This window comes from Bubalus kerabau, chromosome 10, assembly GCF_029407905.1.
Source record: "Bubalus kerabau isolate K-KA32 ecotype Philippines breed swamp buffalo chromosome 10, PCC_UOA_SB_1v2, whole genome shotgun sequence".
Lineage (NCBI taxonomy): Eukaryota > Metazoa > Chordata > Mammalia > Artiodactyla > Bovidae > Bubalus > Bubalus kerabau.
In genome coordinates, this window is record NC_073633.1 from 90,502,981 (window position 1) to 90,515,912 (window position 12,932).

Here is a 12,932-nt window from a genome sequence, read left to right on the forward strand (position 1 = left end):
TAGACTTATGCTGCTTAACATGGTAAAAATCAGCATTTTAACTCTTCATGTTTAGAGACAACTCCTTGCTTTCCTTGCAGCACTGTCTACTGCAGAGTGTGCATGAATTTGGCCTACTTCTGGTGCCTGGATTCCCATCCTCTCAGTGGCATCAGTGTTAAGGCAGCCTTCTTTACCTTCTCGATCCATATTAAACCTGTCTTGGGAAGAGTCTGTTTATTGGATAATATAGCTACACTGGGCTCTATGACAGTATCTTTTGCTGCCTCATTAACTCTGGAGCATTAGAACAAGATAAAAATGCCCTAAAGCCTCTTATCTGATGTCTGGTGTAACCTGCTGAGAGCGGGGTGCCATTAGTTTATGTTAGAAATCAAATGGCCCTCTCCAGTGCGGGAAGTACTGATTAAACCTGAAGTGTCCCTGGAGGACTCTACAGCTGTCACAAGGGTGGTGGCTGTCCCTCACCAAAAGGGAAATCTGGGCCAGAGGTCCCAGTGGGGTGGTGCTTTAAGTACGCGCACGTGGCTGCCCCAGCTGTTCTGCTTTGCCTAATGAATTGTTTTACAAGAAGAGGCTGGGTATTGTCATCACAAGCTGCCTTCCTTAGGGACTGGAGCAGGCCAAATAATAAGTAATGTTAGTGATGGTAATTGAAATGTGATGATTCTCCTGGGATCTTTATAGCCTAGAGCTGGTTGGCACTTGTGGATTGTCTTGTCCTACCAAGGCCCTATATGGAGTGTGCCTTTTTTTTTTTTTTTCCAGTTTCATAATAATGTTGTGATTTTTGTTTCTTTCCCCCTTTTTTTTTCCCCTCTCCTTCCCACTATAGAAGTTTATTGACCGAGGCAATCTTAGGAATGTTATAGTGACTTTAGGTACAAAAGGGACAGCTTTGACTTTTTCATTCAAATTATCAACACTCCAGTAATAAAAAAGTCTTTGGGGAAGCACTGCAGAGATCTCACCGAACTTTTAAAAAAACATTTTAAACTTATACAAGTAATTCAAGCTCTTGATTAAAAAAATTTTTTTTCATATATGGGAGGATATGAAAGTGTTAGTCACTCAGTCGTGTCTGACACTTTGTGACCCCATGGACTGCAGCCTACCAAGCTCCTCTGTCCATAGAATTCTCCAGGCAGTAGTGGAGTGGGTTGCCATTTCCTTCTCCAGGGAGGATATGAAGTGAAAAGTAAAGACCTTACCTGCTGAACTTATTCAAGGTAACCATCAATGGTTTCCTCCATGAACATTTCCAGACATTTCTATGTATTAATGAAGTTTATATATGTTCCCCCACACAGATGAGATCATAATACATATACATGCTTTGTAACTTGTTTTTTCCTCCTCACAATTATCTTGGATATCTTTCCACAGCAATACAGACAGATCTACCTCATCGTTTCTCAGTTGCTTCATGGAATTTCATAGTGTGGGTATACCTATACTATGCTCTTTTATTTTAAAAAATTCATTTATTTTTGTCTGTGCTGGGGCTTTGTTGCTGTGCCGACTTTTCTCCAGTTGAGGCGAGCAGGGGGTACCCTAGTGGTGGCGCACAGGCTTTCATTGTAGTAGCTTCTCCTTGTGGAACATGAGCTCCAGGGTGCAGGGGCTTAGCAGTGGTGGTGCTCGGGGTTAGTTGCCCCATGGCCTGTAGAATCGTCCCAGACCAGGGATCGAATCCTTGTCCCCTGCATTGACAGATAGATTTTTTTTTTTAAGCATAAATAAGAGGATTTTATTGATGGCATTTTTATTGTCTTCATAATAAAACAAAATACGAAGCTCAAAACTGGATCACTTGGCCCTTTCTCTTCTTATCACCTCCCAGCTCAAAATGCTTGCATCTCTTAATAACCAGCATTCTCTTTGATCTACAGTTGGGCTCAACACATTCAAGCCTCAGTACAATCTTCTTTGTAGTTTTAGCCTTTTTCCAGAAAATCGGCTTAGTCTGCCCACCATAGCCACTCTGTTTCCTGTCATGACGCTGCTTTCCCTGGGCATACAGAGAATCTTTGCTCTTCTTGTACTGTGTCACTTTGTGGGGCTGGTGCTTCCCACACTTCTTACAGAAAGTCCGGCGGGTTTTTGGAACGTTCACCATGTTTGCGAGAGCGATACCACCACAGAAAAGGGACAGATAGATTCTTAATCACTGGACCCCCAGGGAAGTCCCAATGCTAGACTCTTTGTAGACAGTTTGACTTGGACCTATGAGTGAATACTTACTGAACCAGTTGGTTGCACTTACTGATTTGTGTTCCATGGTTCAACCTGTGATTTTACATGAAGTGATTTCCCCTCTTCAGGAATGTTGCCTTTACATGTGGGACTGTTTTAAATTAGAAATATTAGAGGCCAAACGTTTTTGGAGGAATGGTGTGAGTCTAGTCATGGATCATCAGCTGGACATAATGTAGTGATTTGCACCCGGCTGTGTGTTTTAAATTCTTTGCTTAGTTAAATGAGACGTGTTCTGTCCCAGATAGGTGGGGAAAACAAATAGCCTTTAGTGGATGTTGTCTAAGGCAACTGGAGGCTTCCTCTGAAGTTGAATGAGTGTTTTCTCCCCTAATTTTCTACCTCACAAGTTCCAAGAATCAAGTTATGAATGCAGTAATGGACTTGGAAAATGTTGTCAGCACGTGAAAATGAGGACTTAGGTTTCTTGTGTAACAGCTTGGCTAACAAAGGAGGTTTGAGCCTCATGAACTTTAGGGCCCTTGCTGGGAGTAGCAGTGTGATGAATGAAGCAAAGCAATTTTCTAGGAGCATTTCAGGGCAGTGATGGGAGAAATCAGTTGTCTTCTCAGGCTAACAGAAACCTGATTTTAATTACATCCATCTTCAATAGAATCTGTGCAAATTGAGTGGTAAAAATTTTCATTTCCATCAAAAGTAAGAACATTATAGGTCTTTTAAACTCAGAGCTCTTTAGATTAATTCTCTCAACACTTCAAAGTTCTGATTTGCCCAAGTATGGAGGAGATGTCATTCTAATAAATTGTGAAGTGCCAACGAGTTTTGTTTCAAATTTCTTACACCGTAATTTTCCTCCTTGGTGTTAGTCATTTGAATTGTTATACGATGTTTAATACTTGGAGGCCATTATTAGTAACAATTACTGCTGATACCCAGCTTACGTATCCAAGTCTTCTTCAGTAGATTCTTGGGGGACATAGGTATTCAGCGATTTCTGGGGCTCTTGTGTGCTGTTAGAGATCCTCTAGACCTGTGCTGTTCAAAATGGTAGCCACTAGCTGCATGTGACTGTTTAAAGTTAAACAAAATTTAGAATATAACTGCTCAGTTGTACTCCTCAGTAAATGCTCTTGGTAAGCACCTGCAGCTGGTATCTACCACTTTGGACTGCACAGACATAGGGCATTTGCATCCAGTGGCACTACTCTAAATGTTGGCTAATTGCGTATTCCCTGTGAACCAAGAATCATTTTTACATTTCTAAAGAATTATAAAAATGAAAACTGGAAGAGTATGAGACAGAGACTGAATGTGGCCCACAAAACCTAACATATTAACTGTCTAGCCTTTTACATGAAAAGTTCGCTGGCATTTGAACCCGTGTCCACTTTTCTTGATAACATTTCAGTTTTCTGATCAAGTTAGATTAGGGGTTTCCCTAAGCCACCAGACGATTGTGAATCTATTAAGCAAATTAGACAAGTTTGGAACAGAGTTTCTTACTATAGACAGAACACAAGTGAGATGAGATTCAAAATAGGTAAAATTTTTTGTACTATAAATGACCGACTTTAAACTAACAGCTTTGTGAATAATACCTACAGTGTAACAGAACATCATTCTGATTTTATACACTATTTTGTGTCTTTTAAGTACTGTGTTATCTTACTCTGAAAGAAATGGAATGAATATGAATACATTTCAGCAGATGTGTTTGACCTTTCAACAAAGAATTTACCATGGAGATTTTTAACTATTCAATTTATCTTTGACTGTCAAATTATTTCAGTCAATTTCTCCTAGGAAAAATGAAGCAAAAAGATGCTTATGCTGGTTTTTCTCAACATCTGAGAGAATCTTCCCTTGCCAAATGTCACTCTAACAATTTCTCATTAAATATAAAGCTTATGAAATCTGCCTGTAAAATGAGCATCTGGCATTTCTGTGGTAAATTAGAGTCAACTTGTTGCTTTCAGGGTAGGACACTCATGGAGGAACTTTATGATTAACTTTATGAAACACCCCCCTCCCAGATTTCTTCTAAGTCTTCAATGTCATCCTCTTTGTCATTCTCTGCGAAATCATCTCTAAGTCTTCTTGCTCTTCTAATTCTTCCATATCACTTTTAAGTGTGCCCGCCAAACCTTTACCACCCTCTTGTCTTGTTGGCATTAATGCTATACTCTTTATTACCTGTGACAGTAATCTCCTTGAAGTTGTACACTGCCGTCACACAAATAACATTTACCCTTTTGGATCACCCAATCTCCAGTAAGAGATTCCATGATATTTCTTACATAATCAAGGAAGTACCTCTTCTAAAGCTGGAAGTTACCAAATTTGAGATCTTTGTTCGCAGCACTTTATGATGCCAGTGAAAGTATAGCAGAGTCATATACCTTGAGCTTGTATTTTACACTCCACTTGAAAAGTCAGAAGCATTAAGTGCAAGGAGCATCACCTTAACTTAGAGTTGCAAACTATAGTCATTAAGGACAACCTTGCACATTGTTCATGATGGGGAGAACTGAAATTCCAGCTTTTTAGAAATTAGATACTTCTCTGTTTCTGGCATAAAGTATTTATAAAACCAGTCCAAAAAAACATTGCCCTGTATCTGAGGGTTTTTTTATTAGCATATCAGTATTTGGAAGGGAGTTCTTTTTATGTCCGGAGGCTCTCAGATTAATAGGGCAAACATAATTTTTCCATAAAGTCTGCACAGTTACTACCCAGTAGATAAGTCAGCCTGATCTTAAACTCTGTAGACTCTATAAGGATATGTGAGCATCTGAGTTTTTCACCATTCAGTTCCCAATACTTACATAATTTGGACATGCTATGCTATGCTAAGTCACTTCAGTCGTGTCCGACTCTGTGCGACCCCATAGATGGCAGCCCACCAGGCTCCCCCGTCCCTGGGATTCTCCAGGCAAGAACACTGGAGTGGGTTGCCATTTCCTTCTCCAATGCATGAAAGTGAAAAGTGAAAGTGAAGTCGCTCAGTCATGTCTGACTCTTAGCGACCCCATGGACTGCAGCCTAACTGTCTGCTCCGTCCATGGGATTTTCCAAGCAAGAGTGCTGGAGTGGGGTGCCATTGCCTTCTCCGAATTTGGACATGACAAATATCTAATTGTCTAATAGGAGCTTACCTTTTCTCTGTCATGATTTATGTTTATAAAGGCATTTTCTTTTAGTGTAAGTCAATTTTATCTATGTTCAACAACTTCTTGTTATGACTTACTAATCCTTCCTGTTTATGAACCCTTTACATTTCTCCTAAATCACATTGTGATCATAAGTTCCATTTTCCAGTATCATTCTCAGTGCCTTATCAGCTTTCATTAAAGTTCTTTTTTCCTCTCTCTGTGTACTGAAGAATGTTTTGATAAAAGCTGGTGGACTTTTTCTGTTAACATTACTATACGCCTCTGGATATGTGATGAAACTATTCATTTCACAGATCTGAGCCAGCCCCAAGACAAGTATTTCATCCATCCTTTATTCCAAATTTGTAGAAGCTTTTAGTCCTTTCTAGTTTCCAGTAGTGTTATTTTTATTATGTAAATGAGTACCACTAGGGAATGTCAGAGTCATGGTGATATACAGGTGGTGAGTGGACTGCTAGGCTCACTCAGTAGCTGAATGACTTTGCTCCTTCAGTGTGTTGAGAGTAGTTCCTCAACAAAATTGCAAGTAAACACCAGTGTTATATTGACTTTCATGTTTTCATGGTTGAAATGTCACAGGTATTAAAAGACTTGAATTTAGATACTACAACTCATACATTTATGAATTGTTCAGAATAACTTTTTCCTCTTTAAATATAAAGTATAGAAAAATTCAGGTTTTTTTGTAATGGCATTATTTAGCCTTGTGTTTAAGGTAGCAGTCTCATTTTCTCTGGAATTTTTGTGGCACTGTTAGAAGGAAATAAATGGTTTTTGGCCACAGATGAGATCTAATGATTATTTTCTTTAGTTAAGAATTCTACCGTTAGAAATTACATTGGATTCTGTTTTCATTGTTCAGCACCATTGTGTAAATGGAGTGTATGCCAGTATAGGTTGTTCCCACCTACAGCAGCTTTGGTTGTTAGGTGAGTGTAAGCAGAGGAGATCCCCTTATATTCCAGTTTGCATGATTAACCTTGTGAGGATTATGGATCCTTCCATACAGGAACTACCCCTGTACTTTATTTAGGTCAAGAATGAAGCTGGTTTTGCAGAAATTAACAAGTAAATCTTAAAATTTACATGGAAATACAAGAGACCCAGAAGAGCTAAATAATCTTGAAAAAGAACAAAAGTGAAGTCTCACACTTCTCAGTCTCAAAACTTAGTACAGAACTACAAATAAACAAGAGGTATAGTACTGGCATAAGGTTAGCCATATCGATCACTGGAATAGAACTGAAAGTCCAGAAATAAATCCTCACATTTATAGTCAGTTTTTGACAAGGGTGCCAGATCATTCAGTGGGGAAAACTACATGGTCTCTTTAACAAATAGTACTGGGAAAATGGGATATCCACATGCAAAAACCCCAAATTAAACCCCCTACCTTGCACCATATACAAATGTTAATTCAAAAATGGATTATGGACCTAAACGTAAGAGCTAAAACTATAATACTTTCAGAAGAAAACATAAGCATAAATCTTTGTTGCCTTAGACTAGGCAGTGTTTCTTGGATATGATACCAAAAGCATAAACAGAAAAAGAAAATAATAAATTGGAGTTTTATGTTTCAAAGATACCATCAAGAAAATAAAAAGACAGCCCACAGAATGAGAGAAGACTTTTGCAAATCATTTCTGTATTGTTTGATATCCAGAATATATAAAGACTTCTTACAGCACAACAATAAAAAACAGTCCCATTTTTAAAGTGGGCAAAGGATTTAATCAACATTTCTCCAAAGAAGATACACAAGTGGCCAATAAGCCAATGCAAACATGCTAAACATCATTAATCATTAGGGAAATACAAATCACAACCATGAGATACTACTTCACACCCACTAAGATGACTATAATAAAAAGATGGACAGTAACACGTGTTGGTGAGGATGTGGAAAAATTGGAACCCTTTTGCATTGTTGGTGAGACTGTAAAAATTGTTCAGCCATTATGGAAAACAGTATGGTGGTTCCTAAAAATAAAAATAGAATTAACTGCATGACCCAGCAATTCCAGTTCTGAGCAAATACCCCAAAGAATTGAAAGCAAGGACTGGAAGAGATATTTGTACATACATGTTCATAGCAGCATTATTTGTAATTGCCAAAAGGTGGGAACAACCTGAGTGTCTATTGATGGATGAATGGATAAACAAAATGTGTATTCTTAGAGTGGAATATTATTTAGCCTTTAAAAGGAAGGAACTTTTGATACATACTACAACACAGATGAGCTTGAGGACATGTTAAGTGAGATAAATGAGTCACAAAAAGAAAAATATGTGCAATTCTACTTATATAAGGTGCCCACTTATATGAAAACAAAAACAAGACATAAACTCCTTTCAAGGTACTGATTAATCTGATTAGGATGGCAAGACAGATGTGTACAAGAGCATGTAGTAAGTGCCACTGTCATACCACAGGAGTTCACTGAAGTGAGAGATCATAGTGGACTGGAGGTGGTTGGGTAGAGTCTTGTTTAGAAAGTGACAGAGTAGTCAGATTCATAGAGACAGAAAGTAGAACTGTGATTGCCAGGAGCTGGGGCAGGGGAGAATGGGAGGTTATTATTTAGATGGGGATTTAATTAATTGTAATTTATTCAGTTTTACTCAAAAAAGGTCTGGACACTGGTTGCACAACAACATGAATATACTTAATGCCACTGAAATGTAAAAATGGGTAGGACAGTTAAATGTATGTTATCAGTATTTTACCACAATTTAAGGGGTGAATTTTATGGTATGTGGACTGTATATCAATTTTAAAATGAATTGTATGAGAAAAAGAAGAAAACACAGAAATGAAACCAGTCGAGGAAGCCCAAAAGGATGTAAAGAAGTCCATTTCAGGCCTACTCTTAACTGAACGGTTTTTTTTGATGTGTTGTTGGTCCTTAAACAACTCAGGTTCAAACTGTGTGTAACTACTTATACCGTCAGTTAGTTTGTTTTCAGTAAATATGTACTATAGTACTGCATACCCTGTAAAGGCTTCCCAGGTAGCACTAGTGGTAAGGAACCCTCCTACCAAGGCAGGAGACTCAAGCCATGTGGGTTCGATCGCTGGGTCTGGAAGATCCCCTGGAAAAGGGAATGGCAACCCACTCCAATATTCTTGCCTGGGAAACCCCATGGACAGAGGAGCCTGACGGGCTACAGTCCCTGGGGTCACAAAAAAGAGTTGGACATGACTGAGCATGCACACTGTATAGTACTACATAACCCATGGCTGGTTGAATGCAGATACGGAACTTCAGATACTGATGGCCGGATGTGAAGTTGTACACAGATTTTTGACCCTAACCCCTACATTGTTGAAAGTTCAACTGCATCTTGATTTTGTATTCCACTTTCTTCAATTCATCAATGAATCCAGCCTCTACTCTTCCCTTCATTCTTTCCCAAAGTAGATTTGAAATAGCCTGATCATCCTTGGTATTTATTTTAATATCCAGACCCTACTAAGGGTTCACATCTATTTCTTGGGATTTAGATATTATCATAATAAATAAACTGTGACCAGCTGTGAAAAGGAGTGTTCTCGAGTTTGGTTGTCAACAACAAGGCATAAACTCCTCTTAAGGTGCTTATAATCTGATTAGGATGGCAAGGCAGATGTGTACAAGACAGCATGCACAAAGTGCCACTTGACTACCACAGGAATTCAAAAATGAGAGATCATAGTGGCCTGAAGGTGGTTGGGTAGAGTCTTTTTTAAAAAATGACATTTAACTGGAGTGAAAGAAACACTGTATATCATCTTTGGCAAATTGGTTTCCCTCTCACTGTGAGATTTCATGTAAAATGTAGCATTCCATGCAGCAGTTACTGTTTGATTAACCTGCACAGATCCTTTTTTCTCATATCATTTCCCATGCTTGCAGTGTGCTGGTATAGTAAAAAGGCATCAAGGACATGGAAGCCTGGAGCGCTGCAGTCCACCGGGTAGCAAAGAGTCAGACACGACTTAGCAACTCAACAACAAAATATTTGCCTTATTTGTCCAGCAGTCACACAGTTAGGGAGGCAGAATAACCTTACATATAATTTGGCCACCAAACCATGTAGCAGCCTCTCCGGGTTTACCCCGTTAAGCCTGTGAAGTGGCAACAAAGAGATAGGAAAGTAGTCACCGTCAAGCATTTCTGGAGTGAGCTGAGTTTGACCTGTACCTAGGCAATGATTTTGATTATTTCTGCTTTCTATGCTGAATGGATATACTACCCATCAGAGTGTCAAAGATCCTTAATTTTTAAAAAAATACTGATTTTTTTCCTTTTTTTAAAAGTCTACATGTTAAATGTTAACCTCCTTGTGACATGCAATGATGAATTCTGAATTTTCATTAGGCACAGCTCATTGTTGAAGCCCTGAAGCAGTTGGTTACTATTGCAGCTAATTCTTATTTAAATAAACAAACAGGAGTCCTTCAAAAAGATTAGCCAGAACAGTTTTACAAATTCACAGCAGCACTGATGTGTATCAGTTCTAGTTTGGCAGACTGTGACCCAGGGCTGTGCAGTGTTTTATTACTCTCAGCTACGTAAGGACACATCCTTATAGCACCACTTTTGTAGCAGATATTTTTATAACTCTACAAAATGATTAGACTGACGTAGAGCAATTCTCTAAATTCATAGGTATTAAAATATTCTGGCAGCTGTCTCCTTTTTGCCTTTAAGTTGAGACATCATGATGAGATAAGACTGCACCAGGACTGATCGGTACATGAATGAAGTTAGGCTTGGGATTCTTACATTATTGACAAGTCTTTGTCACGATAAATTGGGAAAATCTTGGAGGAAGGATTCCCATTATAGTAATTCCAATTCAATTCCAGTAATATTGTTAGGTTTTTGTTGTTGTTGTTGTTCTTTTATTTTCTGAAACCTCTTTACTTCAAAATGCATTCCGTATAATCTGATAGGAAGGAAAAATGTGTAAATTCTAACTAAGACAACTTAGCTTGTGCTCAGAAACATACAGTATCTTTATCTGGGAGTTTGAGGTATTGATCAGAGTTCAAACAGTGTTTAGGAGAACCTGGATGGGAGAAACCTGCTGATAAATTGGTATTGGGGTACAGTTACATGGGAGAGAGACTCTTCTGTTCTCAAAATAGGCTTCTAGGGATCCTGAACTATAGGTTATAGTCTTCCAAGGGAAACTGGGAGTCTGGGAAGGTCTCAGATTATGAGTTCAGAAACTCTGACTTCCCTTCCCCAAAGTACTCTCTACTTGCTTCCAAGTGTCTCAGATTCTTCTAAATGGGGACAGTTTACAGTTGAAAGATAGGCTGAGAAATGTATGAGACTTTAAATGGCGTGTGATTTTCAGTACATTTTGGAAAGCTGTTAGGCAGTGTCTACTAAGGCTGATTATACTTAATAGCCTATAACTTAGTAATTCCAGTGCTAGATATATATCCCAGAAATTGTATAACAAAAGATGCATATGAAAATACTCAGAATGATTCATAATAGACCCAAATTAGAACAGTCCAGATATTCTGTGATGATAGAATTAGTAGATAAATTAGGGTATATTTCTAGGATACTACGTGCTATGTGTACTTAGTCACTCAGTTGTGTCTGACTCTTTGTGACCCAATGGACTGTATTCCGCCAGGCTCCTCTGTCCATGGGAATTCTCCAGGCAAGAGTACTGGAGTGGGTTGCCATGCCCTCCTCCAGGGGATCTTTCCAACCCAGGGATAGAACCCACGTCTCCCACATTGCAGGCTGATTCTTTACCATCTGAGCCACCGGGGAAGCCCAGGAATACTGGAGTGGGTAGCCTATCCCTTCTCCAGGGGATCTTCCTGACCCAGGAATCGAACTGGGATCTCCTGCCTTTCAGGCAGATTCTTTACCAGCCGAGCTACCCCAGAAGCCCTGTAGGATACTACACAGCTTTGAAAATGAACAAACTATCGCTGTATGAAGCAACATGAATGAGTCTCAGAAACTTCAGTTCAGTTCAGTCACTCAGTCATGTCTGACTCTTCGCAACTCCATGGACCACAGCACACCAGGTCTCCCTGTCCACCACCAACTCCTAGAGTTTATCCAAACTCATATCCATTGAGTCGGTGATGCCATCCAACCATCTCATCCTCTGTCGTCCCCTTTTCCTCCCGCCTTCAATCTTTCCCAGCATCAGGGTCTTTTCAAATGAGTCAACTGTTTGCATCAGGTGGCCAAAGTATTGGATTTTCAGCTTCAGCATCAGTCCTTCCAATGAACACTCAGGACTGATCTCCTCTAGGATGGACTGGTTGGATCTGCTTGCAGTCCAAGGGACTCTCAAGAGCCTTCTCCAACACCACAGTTCAAAAGCATCAATTCTTTGGCACTCAGCTTTCTTTATCGTCCAACTCTCATATCCATACATGACTACTGGAACAACCATAGCCTTGACGAGACGGACCTTTGTTGGCAAAGTAATGTCTCTGCTTTTTAATACACTGTCTAGGTTGGTGGTCATAACTTTCCTTCCAAGGAGTAAGCATCTTAATTTCATGGCTTCATCATCATCTGCAGTGATTTTGGAGCCCCAAAAAGTAAAATCAGCGACTGTTTCCACTGTTTCCCCATCTGTTTGCCATGAAGTGATGGGACCGGATGCCATGATCTTAGTTTTCTGAATTAACTGAATTTAACAGTTAAAGTTGAGCTTTAAGCCAACTTTTTCACTTTCATCAAGAGTCTCTTTAGTTCTTCTTCACTTTCTGCCATAAGGGTGGTATCATCTGCATATCTGAGGTTATTGATATTTCTCCTGGCAATCTTGATTCCAGCTTGTGCTTCATCCAGTCCAGCATTTCGCATGACTCTGCATATAAGTTAAATAAGCAGGGTGACAATATACAGCCTTGATGTACTCCATTCCCTATTTGGAACCAGTCTGTTGTTCCATGTCCAGTTCTAACTGTTGCTTCCTGACCTGCATACAGGTTTCTCAAGAGGCAGGTCAGGTGGTCTGGTATGCCCATCTCTTTGAGAATTTTCCACAGTTTGTTGTGATCCACACAGTCAAAGGCTTTGGCATAGTCAATAAAGCAGATGTTTTTCTGGAACTATCTTGCTTTTTCGATGATCCAGTGATTGTTGGCAATTTGATCTCTGGTTCCTCTGCCTTTTCTAAAACCAGCTTGAACATCTGGAACTTCACAGTTCACGTATTGCTGAAGTCTTGCCTGGAGAATTTTGAGCATTACTTTACTAGCATGTGAGATGAGTGTAATTGTGCGGTAGTTTGAGCATTCTTTGGCATCAGAAACTTAACCTTGAGTAAATAAAACTTGACACAAAACAATATATATTATACTATATCATTTATATAAAGTTCAAAAACAAGCAAAGATAATCAATGGCGATATAAATAAAAATAATTGTTGCATTTGGGTTATAGTGGTGGCTGGAATGGGCATGAGGAGAGAGTCTTCTGGGGTGCTGGCAATAGTTCTCTATATATTCATAGATGTATGTGGTTCCTATACAGATGTGTTCATTTTGTGAAATTCCT

At 39.3% G+C, this 12,932-nt stretch overlaps 2 protein-coding genes across 11 annotated transcripts in view; one reads left to right on the top strand and one right to left on the bottom strand.

Annotated features, from left to right (window-relative positions):
• The window catches only part of LIN52 (lin-52 DREAM MuvB core complex component), a 114,860-nt gene that overhangs the window by 50,293 nt on the left and 51,635 nt on the right, over positions 1–12,932 (top strand). The window lies entirely within an intron of this gene.
• On the bottom strand, positions 1,721–2,360 carry LOC129621791 (60S ribosomal protein L36a-like). The gene has a single exon (XM_055538649.1). It carries the CDS (start codon positions 2,117–2,119, stop codon positions 1,799–1,801), a length of 321 nt encoding a protein of 106 aa, XP_055394624.1. The 5' UTR covers positions 2,120–2,360; the 3' UTR covers positions 1,721–1,798.

What these genes read in the sequence shown, in the direction of transcription:
- LOC129621791 (XM_055538649.1), bottom strand. Translation starts at nt 2,119, where the DNA reads ATGGTGAACGTTCCAAAAACCCGCCGGACTTTCTGTAAGAAGTGTGGG.